Raw genomic sequence first — 15,700 nt, 5'->3', positions numbered from 1 at the left:
TGTAACACTTTTCTCTGTTTGAATATTGCTGTGAATTTAATACCTTTTTAGTTTGAAAATGTTGGATTGTGATAGGCGTTTGTCACTATTTTGACACTTCAGATACTAAATGTTTAAGCAGATTTGAGAAAGTAATTGATAAAATGAGCAGTAAATCAGTATTAAAGCTTCTTAAATCCCTTTCTGCAAAATGCATAACAGTTGTCATCACTCTCCCTTAAAGCGGGGTTTTCAAACTTCTTTACATTGTGAACCCCAGAGACATGAGTTTTGCATAACAATGTGATTAGAATCTTTGTCATTTACTTGTAAACTAGATATAATCATTATGCTGACATGCATTGATGGAAAGAAATTGGAATTCACACAATCGACTCATTTTTCATCATTTTCAAAATATACTGATGCCTATCTACTTTGTCTAGGCTTCGCTTTGATTTGGTTTGCTAAAGGATTTTTTCTAAGCTAAGAATTTGCACATTAAACCAAAATGTAATGAAAGACCAAACCAAGTTGTGATCATCCGTCAGTTAGCAAACACTGTAAATTATAACCATTTTATTTAAAAAATATATGATTTGAGGGGAAAATGTTTTTTTTTTTTTCAGTTTGGCACATCTTATCCACTATACAGATATGAAATTGTACATATTACAATACAAAAGGAAAATGGGAAGAGAAAAGCATTCATTTCTGCACAAAGAGGTTGGGTAAGAGAGAGGGGATTGGTTCTTTTGTTTTTTTCTTTTTTTTTTATTTTTAGGCAGGGTGGGAACCAGGGCTAGAGGATGACAAGAGGAAACAAAAACAGTTTACAAAGAGCCAGAGTGCAAAGGGATGCATATTTCTACAAATTTTGTGGATTTTCAGTCACTTAATACAACCGTAGTCTTCAACAGTGAAATGTCAAATGATTGACTGAACTTTATAGGAGTACCACATACAACCCCAAAGAGGTCTCTCCATAATGTTTGCTTCAATGACATTAAGAAATATTCAACTCAATTTTGACTTTTGAACATGCAAGACAGATTAGAAGGGCAGTAGAAAAAGCAGTGCGAAGCTGGAAGAAAAGAAAAATAGAAACAAAGTGGAGGTGCATGGCTTTGGAAATTGGTATGATCAGTGTAGATAATGTTTTTCATTGAATTCAGATGTAAAGTGTAACAACTTTTTGGTTGACACAAACACTTTCTCAGATGTTGTTGTAGGCATCCTATGAGCATGTGCAGAGAGACATTGACACAAGCATTCAATTAGAAGTTTGAAGCCAAATTTTGACAGGCTCAATAAAGAGACAAAGCCACAAATAGTACCCTCTGGCTACCTCTAGGGGGCACAAGCCAACGAACTGTGTCCTAGCTGCTCAAAACCAGGTGCTGTGCTATGCTGTCAGAAGCATCTTGCCATCTTAATTGCTGACTTAACATAGCCAAAAGTTGAACTGTCGAGAAAATGCCATATTCTGATTTCCAGTGTTCAGAATTCAAGAAAATGACACATTCTGATTTCTGGTGTTAACAATTTTACTTGAATTATTCACTGGTCAAACATTGGATAGCTCATCAGTTGACATGTTGACAAATCAGTTGACAAGTTGTTGCTGCTGTGTGGTCAGTGTGCATTTCAAGCCCAAGGTGCTGCCAGTTAGTATTTGTCTGTCCATCCTCTCATACTTGTACTCGGCCAGAAAGATGGGTTTGTTGTAATAAACTAAGACATTACCCCATAGTTGCCCTCTCCATAGTCCCATCAATTTTCTCTCAATCCCTCTTCTCTTTCACCCTGCCCCCACTACCAAACTGAACACAAAGAAGTGCGGGGCTGCGGCAGCAGCTTTAGTCTGATGCTAATGCACATCCTCTCCCTGCTGCATACAAATGTCTTCTGACCCAGGCTTGCTGTTTGCTTATCACTGGATCTCCATTTGCTTTCAGGGTATTGACCACAGTTTAACTTGACATTTGTGACTGCTAACAAAGGAGCTATTATAATGTTTATTATTCAACATTACCCCTTTTTTAAGACTGTAAATGACAACTCTGTATCCCTAACAAGAACAATTTATTAACGTAAAAGGTTCAATGATGTTTTTGTGTTGTGCGTAGGATGATTCTACTAGAACTATTTTTGAGTGGCTGAACAAGTTAAATGTTGCTGGATCACTGGCGTGGGTGACAGAATATTAGATTCTTTTTGCCTTGCCTTAATTGGTTCAATCTTGAGCCTGTCAGTCCTGATTAGTGTGTAAGCAGCACAGAGCCTGGGCTACTGGGAAAGATTTTATTTTCAGAATGAAATGCTCTCCTGTCTGGCATTTGCGACGTTCATTACCCTTTTACTTGCTACCCTCACACTACCTTGTCTCTATGTTGATCCTGGAACATAATAACAAATCAGCAAACTGTACTTACTAGGTTAAGCTGTTGGAAATATTATGGTCACAGTATGTATGGCATTTGGGAGCTAGAGAATCCATGTACAGGTCATTGTACATTTAAAGGTCTAATAATTCTGTTCTTGATGTCCAAGGTGAGGAAGACATCAATGTTTTTGCTAAGCAGTGCAATATATTGGAGAGTAACCACAGATGAATAATGCTTAGTGTTTCCCACAGGTTGAGAATTTATTTGTGGTGGTTGGCCCGTGTGGGTGGGAGCTCCAACATCCAGCAACTTGAGAGTCAGCTGCAAAACAGCTTTCCATTTATGAGCTAAGGTCTGAGTAAAGAGGCCGTTTCTCCATTGTATACAAACGAACATAAATTCACCATTTCGCCAGTCAGTACACACTCATAGTTACATTTCCACAGAGAAGAAATTTGGCAAGAAATCCAGATTTCCAAAAACAAACAAACAAACAAACAAAAGAATCCTTTTTTAGCCAAGGACAGCTGTTTTTTGGGGTGGGCCACCCAAATAAATTCTGTAATCAGGAAACACTGAGAGCCTTTGGATCTCTGAATTGACTAATGTCTGGTTTGGGAAAAAATGGATGATTAGCATATAGTTAATAGAATTTTTGGGTTCTTCTCTCCTCAAGAGAGGATTCAACAATATTACTCATTTTTCAGTTTCTAATTCAGAGTTAGATTTTGGTCTCTGTGGCCTTTTAATGTATCATAGTTCTCCCAAAAGAATGAAACTCTGAAACAAAAACATTCTGATAATTGATCCAATTAGTTTGCCCCAGTGATTGAGTGATTGGCTTACATTGCCTGTGGTGCAGTTAGATATATCGTCTCAAATATTTACTTTTTAAAAGAAATAAGACATAAATCACATCTCCACTTAATGTGTTCCGTTAGCAGAGGGCCTTTTGGCTGAGTATTTTCTCTGTGCTGCAGAATATAGAGACAATGTGGAGACAAATCTCACAGTTTACAATTTTCTTGTTTAAAATGATTGCCCCTGCCTGATATGAACCTTGCATTCATAGAAAAATAAATTTGTGACTTATCTCTACATCATCCCTAAACGGTCATGTCCAACTTCTGTCATTGTAGCATTCATCATTTCTCACATATTCTCAAATCTCACCTGTAGAAATTATGCTTTTTACATAAACTGGAAAAAAAATCAAAAAGCAAACCCTGTATCATCTGAAATGGTCAAATGGCAAACCATATGCTCTAGGAATAAATAAGAGTTCATACTTCACACTCTTTGTAAGGCAGTTGCTGACACTTGCACTGCCCATAGCCATTGATGATCACGAGTGCCCCTTCTTCATGGCTCGGTTCATACTCATTATACGGTACCTGTGTGGCTAGATCTGCCATAGGCTGCCGCTGCTGGGTCCTCATCTGTCTGCGGTTCTGAATAGCCGAACAGTGACGTATCCGGCGCAGGGTGGGAGGGCAGCACTTCCGTGAGATATACACAACGAAAATGATGAAAAAGAATGAAAAGAGAAGGGCCATAGTTCCAATGATAACCCTGTGAGTCATAACAGTGTTGTCCATTGCCGTGAAGTCATCCGTTACAGCTGCCTCTTCCAATGTAGCGGTAGTTGCTTGAGCAGTGCTTGGTGTTTGTGTTGTGGTTGTTGTGGTAGTGACTGTGGTAAAGCTCCCAAAATCCTCTGCATAGTCCTGCGTGGGGGTCGGCTGCATAATTCCAAACAAGGAGCTTGTCATCTCTGCAGCTATAGTAGCGTCTGTGGTTGTACTAATGGTTTGAACAACCGGTGCTGTAAAATTCTGGCAAAGCTGGAATCCATAAACAGCATCAAGTATCTCCTCACCTTGGGCATATTCAGGACTATGGCAGAGAATGGAATGTTCCCACCTTCCCTTAAAGGTGCTTAGCCATGTGGCCAGAGAGCAAATCCTTTTGGTACATTCCCAAAGGTTGCTAGACAGCCCAATGGTACCCAGAGACTGCCACATATCCATGACTTGGGGATCCAGACTGCTTAGTTTGTTGTTATCCAGCAGCAAAATCTTTAAATTTGGCAGAGTTTGAAACACGTCAGGTGTCAGTACACGAATTTCATTTCCTGTGAGGTCCAGCTTCTCTAAAGTGGTCCAGGTCCACTCCATGCCACATGTTAGGTTGCTAATCTTATTCCACTGCAGATATAGAAACTGGAGGGCAACAAGGCGAGGGAAATGGGCCAAGTTGATCTTGGTCAGCTGATTGTGCTCCAAGTGGAGCTCTTTAAGCTTAATGAGCCCAGCAAATCCATTCCGAGCCAGACTCCGCAGGCGATTGCTGCTTAGGCCTAGATATTCCAGGCTACGGCAGTCCCAGAATGCCCGAACAGGTGTGGTACGAAGTAAATTGGAGCGGAGATGGAGTATCTGGAGTTTCCTCAGTCCATGAAAGAGCTCTGGTTCCAATGCAGTCATCTGATTGAAGGACAGGTCCAGTATCTGGAGATTAATGAGGTGGATGAAGGTTGTGTTGGGCAACTTGGTGATACGATTGGAACTCAGATTGAGGTCCTTAAGCTTGTAGAGCCCTTGAAAGGCATCCTCTTGTACTGTGGTAATCTGGTTGTGGTCTAGATGTAGCCAGGTGAGCTGGCTGAAGCCATAGAATTGATCAGGGCTGAGCTCAGTGATGCTATTGTGTCGTAGTGATAACCCCAGGGCACCCTTGTCCACACCATCTGGGGGTGCCTGAAGCCCCTGGGTGTCGCAGTAGAACTGCAGGTCCTCACAGCGGCATTTTTGAGGGCAAGTTGTGCACGATGCAGGAGGCAGCAGGCACACTAGGAGCATGCTGATCACACACAGACACAGAGCCGCTGGTGCAGGTCCCACCAATGGCCACCTTGAATGGAAACCTGGGTGGGTTCAAAGATAAGAAAATGAACTGTGGGGCGGGAAAGCTTATCTCTGCAGAGCTCTTATTAGTAATTCATGGTGACGATTGTGCTTTTTGTGTGTGCTCTTGATCTTTCTCATGCACTTACCAGTTAAGATATTTTACATTGACAACTTTCACAGTATATGTTCATGATTTCCTTGAGCTTTGGTCTAGTGGAGATGTCATTTACTCAAGACATCTAATGATCAATTACATACATGAGCTAGACTTTGTTTCTACTCCCTTGCTATTAATATTCAGTGCATTTTTTTCAAATTTTGTGCTCTGTAATTATGCTTAAATTCAAATTTCTGCTGATTAATGTCATTCATTTATCAACATTTGCTCTTTTTTTTTTTTTTCAAATGCTTTTATCCTTTGGATTTTTTTTTAACTGAGTTTTTTCTCAAGTGTTCTTCGTCACTATAGAGGTCTGTTACGCAATTGCAAAAGGTTAATTAAAATGTATATAATCCCTACGTGTGTGTCGAGTGGCAAAGAAGGAAAAATGAAGAACAGTTGCAGTAAATAGACCAGACTGAAGAGCTTTTAGTCCTTAGCCTCTCTCGCTCTTACTTGCATTCCCTATTCATGTCCAGACCTTACATATAAAGGGGCGAACTTACCCATTCTTTTGTGCACATCGGAGGCTGCATTCAACTGTCCTTTTCCGCAGACTCTTGGAGCAACCAGATTGAAGAAAAATCCAAAGGGAAAAAACCCTTTTGAGTAAGCACAAAAGGAATCAACCTCTTTGGAAATAAAGCAATTCTGAGCCCACCCAATTGAAACAAAATAAGAAATTCCATGTCACAAGATGATGGTTATTCCTGTTATTTTGCTTACAGTCCTTTAAAATCCAAGCTCAGAGAGAGGATTGAATCTTTTCCTTCATCCCACGAATCCTTGAAATAAATATTTATATATATATTTTTTTAAGTTGATCAGTTGCATCCAGAGCGAGTCCGATGAACAGACCCCCCCCTCCTCTCCTTTTTTCTTTTTCTTTTTTTTACCCTTTTGTTTCCCTTCCACCGCAATGATGTCCGCTCAAATGGTTAATTGAAGATCAAGCGTTCCTCTTTCATGGCTGTGGTCTTCCAACCCTAACTTGTTGATGGCAGCCAGAGATCCTGCTTCCGACGCCGGCTCAGTCTCAGCATAGCCTCTGCAGAGCTGTAAGCGGAGCTCTCGTCTGCTAGCTGAGACGCAGAGAGAGAGAAAAAAGCAGAGCAGGGAGTCAGGGATGTTATTCTGTGCTTTTTGTTGCAGCCACTCACTGCTACAGAGTGGTGGCAGCCTGGCGTCGATCATCACTACTGTTTCTCTCTCTCTTTTTCTCTCCCACACTCACAAACACCCTCTCACTCTCTTGCTCAGTCACTTGCCTCGTACACACTGCTTGTGCACCTCAGTCTTCCTCCACCTCCCTCTTGCATCCCCCTTTCCCTCCCACTAGCTCGTCACCATCAGAATATTGATATCTTGAACGTGTTGCGGCAGCTTGCTGTTGAAATTAACCACAGCTGTAAATCTCAGCCTCGCCTTGCTGCTGTTCTGCATGCGCTATGTATGAATGTATACCAGAGACATAAACAAAATAACATAACAATGCAAAATTCAGTTTGTAACGTGTGGCTCTAGACAACATAAACATTAGCAAGGGTGAGCCAAGGTGTGCTGCAATGCCATATCTCTGTACAGGAGCAACTATGCTGTAGCAATGCTAACATAGGGTGTGTGCCTCATATTCATAATTTACATATCCTGAGTGCAGTGCTTTAATTTTTGAGCACTGGCATGTGATGTATGGCCAGCTGCTCTGAAGTTAAATTTAGTTAGCTTTTACCATGTAATTGAAAAGACGAAATATTTGTGGACCACAAGGTGATATCAAAGTAACTGAAATGTGGTTCACATTTTTTTCCTTTTTTTTTGAGGTTGAGCAAAATGATTAGATTTGCTGTTTTGTTGAAAGAAGGAAAAGAGGGCTATATTTTGACACCATTTAGAGTGCTAAACAGAATGTGATGTTGAGTTCAGTGCATGAAAATCCTGATTTTTTTTTTTTTCTTTAATTATTTAATGATGGTGGAGATGGATGTGAGGGTAATTGCAATGAACTAGATTTGAGGCAGCCAAAAACAAGGTGCAAGAGACAGTATGAAGCACAGATACTGTTGTCTTTAACTTTGGCACTGTAACCCCGCCAACCTTTTGTTTCACTCATGGTTCTTTTACGTAGGCATGGCCTCAGATTACTGCAGCCTGCCACACTCCTCCCCTGCTTTATACTGATGTATTACTTTGTTGACCTTACTATAATGTTACTTGATTTGGATTTTAACTTGTGTTGCACCTTGTTACAAGCAAGAAATTGTATTTAAGTAATGCAAGGAATGTGTGCTTTTATAGTAGATAGTGTGATAGCGTAAGAGTAACTAAAACAAATGTTCTATTTTTTTGTAACTCAAATTGGAGTTTTTACATAGAGCTTGAAAATTGGTATTATCATGTATACTCCTTCATTAATGTCATTCCATAATTGTCAGGTCGTATGACAAAACATGCATCTGGCAGTGACTTTCCAGGTCACTTCACTAGCATGATGCTGTCATTCTGCAGATTTATAGTCATAGACTACATCTCCCACTGGGGCTCTTCTGCAGAACGTGAGTGAAAAACATGGGGAATAAAATCACTTAAATCTCAGGGGCCATGGTGGATATGCACCATATTTTAATGTGCGCTAGCTTTACATTTAGAGTTCAAGATGTTTAAAAAGAGAACAAAATTATCAGTAGACATCAAATTTTAGTGAATTTGCTTATTATCAAAAAACAATGATAAAACTCTGTGGTCATTTGGGACTTGGAGTATACTTTATTTCCAGTGATTTTTTCCGTATTCTGGTGGACCAGGGGTTTTGTAGAGAAGGGATGTTCCTAAATCTGTCCTAAAGGAGATGGATAGAGACTCACTTTCGTATCATAAAAGATGCCGCAGAGAAACTGCCTCCATAATAAGCACCTGAAGAAGTGCTTTAGAACCCTCTGGCGTGGAAATGAAATATAGGCTAGGCATGAATGAAATAGGATTGAGAGAGTAGGGGCAGAGCAGGCTAAAACCCTACCACAGCACTGCATCCAACCGGCACAAAATCACAGGGGATTAGTGCCTTTGGAGCTCCCTGGCCCCTAACTATGTACACACACACCCCCCTGGTAGGCAAAGGGCAGTGGGGGATGGGGCAGGTCAATCCAACCACCATCAATGGTGTTCTGTTGCATTTGATTTGAGTATCATCAGCCCAGAACTGGTTCTTTGCATTTCTTCTGTTGCCCTCTCCAGTATCTGTCCTTCCATCTGTCCATCTGTCACTCTCTTTCTCTCTCTCCATCCTTCCTGAAAGTTTTAGATTTTCCACATTTTTGCTTGAGCAGTTTGCAGAATGTGACTGAACATCTCTGCTGTCAGTAGGGACCGGTGGTTAGGGCTCTGACTCTTCTGTAGTGCTTAGCTGCGTGACTACTGCCAATGATGTTGCACTGTTACTCTACATCATTTTCGCAGTTAGTCATGTGTAGTAAATTGTAACCCTTTAATCAACACAAATTTCACATTGAAGATGAAAAAAAATTCACCTTTAGGGAAGAGATCATAATGTTTTCAGTGTTACATTATTAGTGATGTGTTGTCATAGTGATTCTGACCATTCTACAGCTGTTTTTTAATGAATAAAAAATAAACCAGGTCCACGCTGATGTGAATGTATTTGAATACATACCTTTTCCCCTTAGTTGTGGACTTCTATCCACAAACAACATCAAAGCTGCCTTCTTCCACTGCAGAAATGGACATCTGTGAAAATACCAGTCTCAGGGTGTTGTGTTGATGCGGAGAGTAGAGCTTTTTGAAAATTCTGACATGATCGTCAGCATGTCAACCATTGCAAGACATGGTCAAAGTGCTTTTGCGCAGGAACAGTGTTAGGGAATCAACTCGTTCACACAAGCCAGTCCTTGATCTGTCAAGAACACTGTTTCCAGGGTTTCTGCAATTGGGAGCCATTGCTCATGTTGGCCTATTAAGCCAAAACAATGTTGTATAACAATGTTGCTTACAATACAGAATGATTTAGGCAACAGTGGATTAAAAGGAAATGGAAAACACAAATACAAACATGGAATTTAGCGATGCCTGAATCAAGTTTTACAACCCTGATTCCAAAACATTTGGGACACAGTGTAAAACACAAATGAAACAGAATATGATCATATGTTTGTTTTTTTTTTCACTTTCAATCCATTGTACAGTACAAAGACAATGTATTTAATGTTTTACGCTTCACTGACTGGTAAATATCTGCATATTCTGAATTTGATTCAGTAATGCGCCTCAAACAAGTTGGGTTCCTTGTAGTAATCTGAGTCTTTAAAGATTTAAAAATACCACGTCCAGTTTTCTCATTTCTATATGTTTCACAGCTCAGACCCCCCCCCAAATCAAAACAAAACAAAACAAAACAAAACAAATAAAACTAAGGCCTGGTTCCCAGGTTGCGATTAATGTTTTACTCTAATATTTTGTACAGTGTTCTATACACTATCCACGAAGAGAAATGTGGTGGCAGGAAGGCTTGGGCAGGATTTAGATAGCCTCTCTTGAATTCTGCATAAATACAATTTTGGATTTGAATTCGGTCTACAACAGCACTTAAGAGGGTGTGGTGCCAATGAATTATAGCACTGATATAGATGCAAATCAGCTGTTTTTTTAACGCAAAGCAGCTGTTCATTTTATGGATGCATGGTTTCAGTGTGTGTGTGCATTATTAATTGAAACTGTTGGCCACTGTTTGTTTGTGTGCTCCGTGATTCACTCCCAATCATATGAGTGAGGAAATGATTCCAGTGTTTTAACAGAGGGCAGTGGGGCACTTTTGACAGCTGATCTATCCAGAGCATAGTGGTTTACAATAAATAAAAGGATCAGAAACGGATCAGGCTGAATATCTGCGGGACACCAGCTGCACTAAAATTTGAAAGATCTTTTTTACTGTCACTGGAAAGTATTGCATACAAATGGAAGAATAGATGGATGATAGTTTTATTTTTTTGTCTAGTCATTTAGATGAAGCCTTCCTCGTGGGATTATTCAGTCACATTCATCAATGACAAACCAAACATTCTGATATGTAGACCCACCAGTGTCTAACAGCTTAATATAATGCTGACCTCATTCAGAAGGTTCCTGGAACAAAATTATTTTTGAGCCATCTTACAATAATGTAATTCCTGGCCAAATAACAATACATTTTAGCCTAGTTGTTCAACTGTCCTATTAGTGCGAAATGCAATTAAATAGAAAAAGAAAAAGCAAGAAAGATGAAGCAAATGCAAGTGGACTGCATGGAAACAAGTGAGATACACATGACTTGAAACTAAGACCATTCCTATTAACTGTAAATGTGAAGCTACAGTATGTCTGTAGGCATACTAAATAATCCATTTCAGTCTGATCCTTGTATGTATGTTGGAAACATAGTTGTCACTCCACCATATTACACTTATTCCTCTCCCATGTTCATGTTTCAGGCTGGAAGGAAGGATAGGAGTGATGCTCTGAACACAGCCATCGACAGGATGACCAAGAAGACCAGAGACCTTCGCAGACAGGTTTGGTTTTTTTTGCCATTTTGAAGTTCGTGTGTACTGTAGATGTTGGTGCATATTATCAGGATGATGTATTATTTTAACAGTGCCCTTTTTTTAATTTTAAAATGTTTTACTTCACAGCTGCGTAAAGCTGTAATGGACCATGTCTCTGACTCTTTCCTGGAGACCAATGTTCCCCTCCTGGTCCTGATTGAAGCTGCCAAGAATGGCAACGAGAAGGAAGTCAAGGAATATGCACAGGTGTTCCGTGAGCACGCCAACAAGCTGATTGAGGTAATGCCGGATTTTCACCGCTTTCACAGTCAAAACCTGATGTGACCGAAATATAGAGCATTCATATTTGTACCATTTCCATCCCATCAGTGATGGACATTTTAGCTTAATTTATAGTGAAAATATCAGGCTCTGTCCAGTTTTTTTTTTGTTCAATATCTGCGCTCTGTTCTCAGAGATTCCCTTGTGATGCAGCTTTAGGATTACAGTGCCTCAGAAAACAGCAATCTGGGATCTTTTTTCCCTAATGAAAAGAAAGCTGTAAACAGTGAAATTATTTTCTGTGGCTGCTGGTTAGGGTAAGTCTCCAGGAAATGAATGCGTGTGTGTGTATGTTGTGTGTGTGTCTGTGTGTGCATGTGTGTGTGTGTGTGTGCCTGTCTGTGGCTGGTTTTGTGTTTTAAGAGACGAACATGTTTTGGGAAGGATTTGTGTATCTCCAGTGTATAGACAGCAACAAGAATGCAGGTGTGAGGAACAAGTGATGTGGATGGATTGGCAACAAGCTAACAGAAGCATCAGCTGTCCTCATTAGAGGACTTTCCTTCTATTTCTTGAATGCCTGTGTCAGATCATCATATTCTGACATTTGAAAGTGACTTCTCCCCAGGGGCAGATGACCATGAGTTTAGCTGGATCCATTGGTCCACTGAAAGCAGGGCAGCATAAGCATTCACTGGAGAATCTGCTGAGGAGGAGGAGGAGTAGGCCCTTAAGTAGCTCCTGAAGGCCTGAAGTGTCAGAAGTGGCATTAGAGCATGGCATTGGTAGACTCCCCTAATGCTTCGGTGCTACATGTTCTTACAACGCTTAGGATACACTAAGAAACTTGGGCTTGATTACAATTTTCTCACGTTACGGTGAATAGTATTAAATAAATATACTTTTTAAAGTTATTAGATGCCCAAATATTTTACTACCTGCTAATCCTTGTGTCCGTAAAGTGGAACAAAGCTGCTAGTTTGGTCTAACTCTTATTAAAATATTCATCAGCAGAAGTATCTTTTTTCACAAATTGATTAGGAATGGTAGTTATGTGTCTGAGGAGCACCACTGAAGAGCACATGAGCGCTGTTCTGTGTCATTAGAACTGTCCAACTTCTGATATCTAAATATGTCACAATAGAACTTTTTGGCTTGTTCAGTTAACTTGGCACTAAAACTAGGAGAGAATGTTTTGCCTCACACTCCTGAAGAGAAACAGACTGTGTTTCAGACATTGATGGTGTAAACACTGGTGAGTCGGAAACAGTCAAATCAAGATAAGAGAAGACAGTATGGACACAGGTTTACAGAGATGATGTAAAAAATTGTACATATAATGCTGATAGTTCCGTTTTCAGCACTGGGTAACCTTGGTCCAAACCTACCAGGTAGAGCAGTCGAGTTGTTTCTGCAGAGTTGTAAATAATGAAACTCTCCCTTATATCTTTTATGTCACTGTGCAAGTGCAGGAACACACACTGTACTGCAAACAAAAACTGTGCAGCAATCTGCTTCTTCTTCTTCTTTTTTTTTTTTTAATTGAAAGTATATGTTCCCCTTTGATGCATTTTTTTACTGGCACAGTCAATATGATATATTTCTGTGTTGCATTCAGGCACCACTATTACACAGTATATGAAATTCTTAAACACATTCTAATGACATTTGCGGATGACCATGCATACACAATGAAATCCATGAATGTTGACTGCTGACTTAATCTTAAGGTATGTTCAGGTGGTAAGTGAATTCTAGAGGCGGCATGATTGCATCTGAAGACAGCGTAGAGGCAGGAGCAGATGCATCCAGGCGGTTGTTCACTCTTGCTGCAGTAAATTGAGGCAAAGATGTGTCTGCATGAGTTGATTGTAGTAATAATGTCATCAGTAAACTGTCGTGTATGTGTTTTTATTTATTTTTCATAAAAATCCTGTTGTAGAAATCCTACAACAGATACAAATTTCAAGCTCACCACACTTTCAGCAACTGATACAGCAGTATTCATTATTCAGACAATATATTTTGTTGTTTGTAATAAAATATGCAGAAGTTGCAGTGCCTTCATTGTGGCAAACTTCACGGGCAGCCTGTGTTTAATTAATTATATATAATTATCATTTCAGATTAACTCTTAGCTTCTTTTGCTGTAGAACAAGCCAACATCAGTGCAGTCAACCGAGCAATAGGTAAAACACAGTAGTGTTCTTGGCTTTCACCTCTGACTAAAAATGGTTGACATTTCAAGCAAATGCATCATGCAAAGTGGGTATTAAATGGTACTGTAAGTTGCTCTGGAAAGGAGCCAATTGATGTGAATGATTGGAGTTGCAATGTCCAAAGTGAGAAATAACCCAATGTTTTGTTCCTTAGCACAGAAGGAATGAGTGTGTTGTAAATGCATTATGTCCCCTATTCAGAAATAGGAACAGTAAAGTGCCACCAATCTCAGGCTCTGTTTGTATGAGATCATGAGTTGTGCAAGTGTAGGCTGCCTTAAGGGTAAATGGTGCATTAGTTCACATACATTTGTTTGAAAGCAACATTATGACTGACCCACATTCATTTGTCGACCCCTTTAAGCAGCTCCTCTACCCTTGTTTGTCAGAACATCATTCTTTTGAAACCTGTTATTTATATGGTTAAAGCAAAATTAGACCTTGTCCAAGCTATCAACAGCATACTGTAATTGTATGATGACAAAATTCACTTTATCTCTAAATGAATGAGGTTATGTGACCTGACAACAGACATTACCACCATTGGAGCCCTTTGCTCTTGGGAGTTGGACTGAAATATTCCACCTTGCATCCATGTGTTCAAATGTGGCCATATCCTAATGAAAACCGTGACAGTGAATGTAAAATTTGTTGTCACATCCAGTGTTTTAGCTATTTTCCAATTTTTAAGCAGTGAATTCATCATCTTAAGAGCAGGGAGAAAAACAGACTGAGCTTAGTGTTGTTGCCTCAAGGCCATGTTCTTAAAGGGTCCAGGGTGCTCAGAACGATGGCACTGAGTTAGCAGAGAAAGATTGTAGGCTAGAAAAACAGCCCAAGATACAGCATCTGCAATGTCCTCACCAGATGCTGGAAATCAATTTGCATTCATCTCCTTATTACAAAAACAAGAGTCTGTTCATCCTAATGAAAAGATGGAATGCAAAGATTAACAGCTTAAGAATGGAGGGAATGGAGAGTTGATTCAGTATGACATACACCAAGCTTTGAGGCTCTCAACCAGGAGAAGACATGGTATTGACATTAGATAGTTAGTCAGTGGTGGAAATTGCTAGAATTTACTGTGAGATATTTCTTTTTAGTATTATTACACTATGCTAAAAGCTTGTTTTTCCACAGAAAATATCCAAATATAAGATATTAACATTTCTTTATTTAGTTTCTGAATATTAATGTCCAAAAATCTAATTCCTTCCCTGCATTAGGGCAAACTTGAATGCTTGTGACTTTACTTTTTATCAAATTTCCAACCCTTATTTTTTTATTAAGAGAGCTACTAAAAAAGAAATACAGCGACAGATTTTTCCCTCCAATGTTATTTAATAGAGTGATGACATTGCATATTTAGCTTCCAAAACACATTCTCCCCTTTTTCTTCCTCTCCTCCTGTCCTCTCTCCTCTCCTGGCAGTGAAGGAGAGGTATTTACGATCTGGTAGCTACCCTTGTTCAGTTAGATTTCCTTGAGCTCTCATGTCTGCATTTTCTGAGCATTTAAAAGTCGGTTCATTAAGACAGATACAAATTATTTAGCATGATATTTGAGACACAGTGTGATTCATTGAACATGCTATTCTTGCATAATGTTACATCACGTTCTATCTGGACTCAGGCACACAGTATTTCAACCAAGCCCGTGTGAAGTGGATGGTAGCTGAAGAGATAGAGTGCGGTAAAACTGTACACTGTGTTCAGGCAATGAGGATAAAGTTTATAGAACTGTCCTTCCTGTGAGTATCTGCCTAGGTAGCATAATTAAATTACTGGGCCTTGCTCATTTCAAGTGATTTAATGAAATGCATATTGCTGGACGGGTATCGGGTTGTTTGATGATTCCATTATTTTGTTTTTCTGGAGAGACAGAGAAAGGAATCAGACTGGTGCATTGGTATATGTTTGCACAGACGTAGGACATTCTGACTCCCCTGGCACTTTAAGTAGTATGGTACAGCATGCCAAGTGGAATAGCGTTAGTTGACTTGAGGGTAGAATTTTTACTTGTTTGGCTTCCACAGTCCCTTTATGCTGAAATGGCTGTTTTCTCAGTGGTATCACATTGAGAGGAAGGGAAAACTTATGTGAAAGATCATGAAAGTAAAAACACAAGTCTTCACCATAAAGTGCCGCTTTTTCTTTATGTCCCTGCTCTCTTGCCCCTCCTCTTGGGTTACTGAATACTCTCCCTGTGGTTCACGCTTGTGTTTGCATAGTGA

At 39.7% G+C, this 15,700-nt stretch overlaps 2 protein-coding genes across 3 annotated transcripts in view; one reads left to right on the top strand and one right to left on the bottom strand.

Annotated features, from left to right (window-relative positions):
* ctnna1 (catenin (cadherin-associated protein), alpha 1) overlaps positions 1 to 15,700 on the top strand; it is a 74,654-nt gene that overhangs the window by 27,613 nt on the left and 31,341 nt on the right. For both annotated transcript variants that reach the window (XR_013077577.1, XM_076739201.1), the window contains exons 8-9: positions 10,913 to 10,993; positions 11,114 to 11,266. Coding sequence is in view for 1 of the 2 variants with exons in the window: in XM_076739201.1 (XP_076595316.1) it covers positions 10,913 to 10,993; positions 11,114 to 11,266 (234 nt within the window). In the remaining variant the exon portion in view is untranslated. The remainder of the gene's footprint in view (positions 1 to 10,912; positions 10,994 to 11,113; positions 11,267 to 15,700) is intronic.
* Positions 514 to 6,606, bottom strand: lrrtm2 (leucine rich repeat transmembrane neuronal 2). Its single transcript, XM_076739246.1, has 2 exons — positions 5,942 to 6,606; positions 514 to 5,292 (listed from the first exon to the last, which is right to left on the bottom strand). Exons 1-2 carry the CDS (start codon positions 5,943 to 5,945, stop codon positions 3,650 to 3,652), a joined length of 1,647 nt encoding a protein of 548 aa, XP_076595361.1. The 5' UTR covers positions 5,946 to 6,606; the 3' UTR covers positions 514 to 3,649.

Source organism: Chaetodon auriga, chromosome 9, assembly GCF_051107435.1.
Source record: "Chaetodon auriga isolate fChaAug3 chromosome 9, fChaAug3.hap1, whole genome shotgun sequence".
In the NCBI taxonomy this organism is placed as follows: domain Eukaryota; kingdom Metazoa; phylum Chordata; class Actinopteri; order Chaetodontiformes; family Chaetodontidae; genus Chaetodon; species Chaetodon auriga.
The sequence above is the reverse complement of the archived record's forward strand: the minus strand, read 5'-3'. Positions and strand labels throughout refer to the sequence as shown.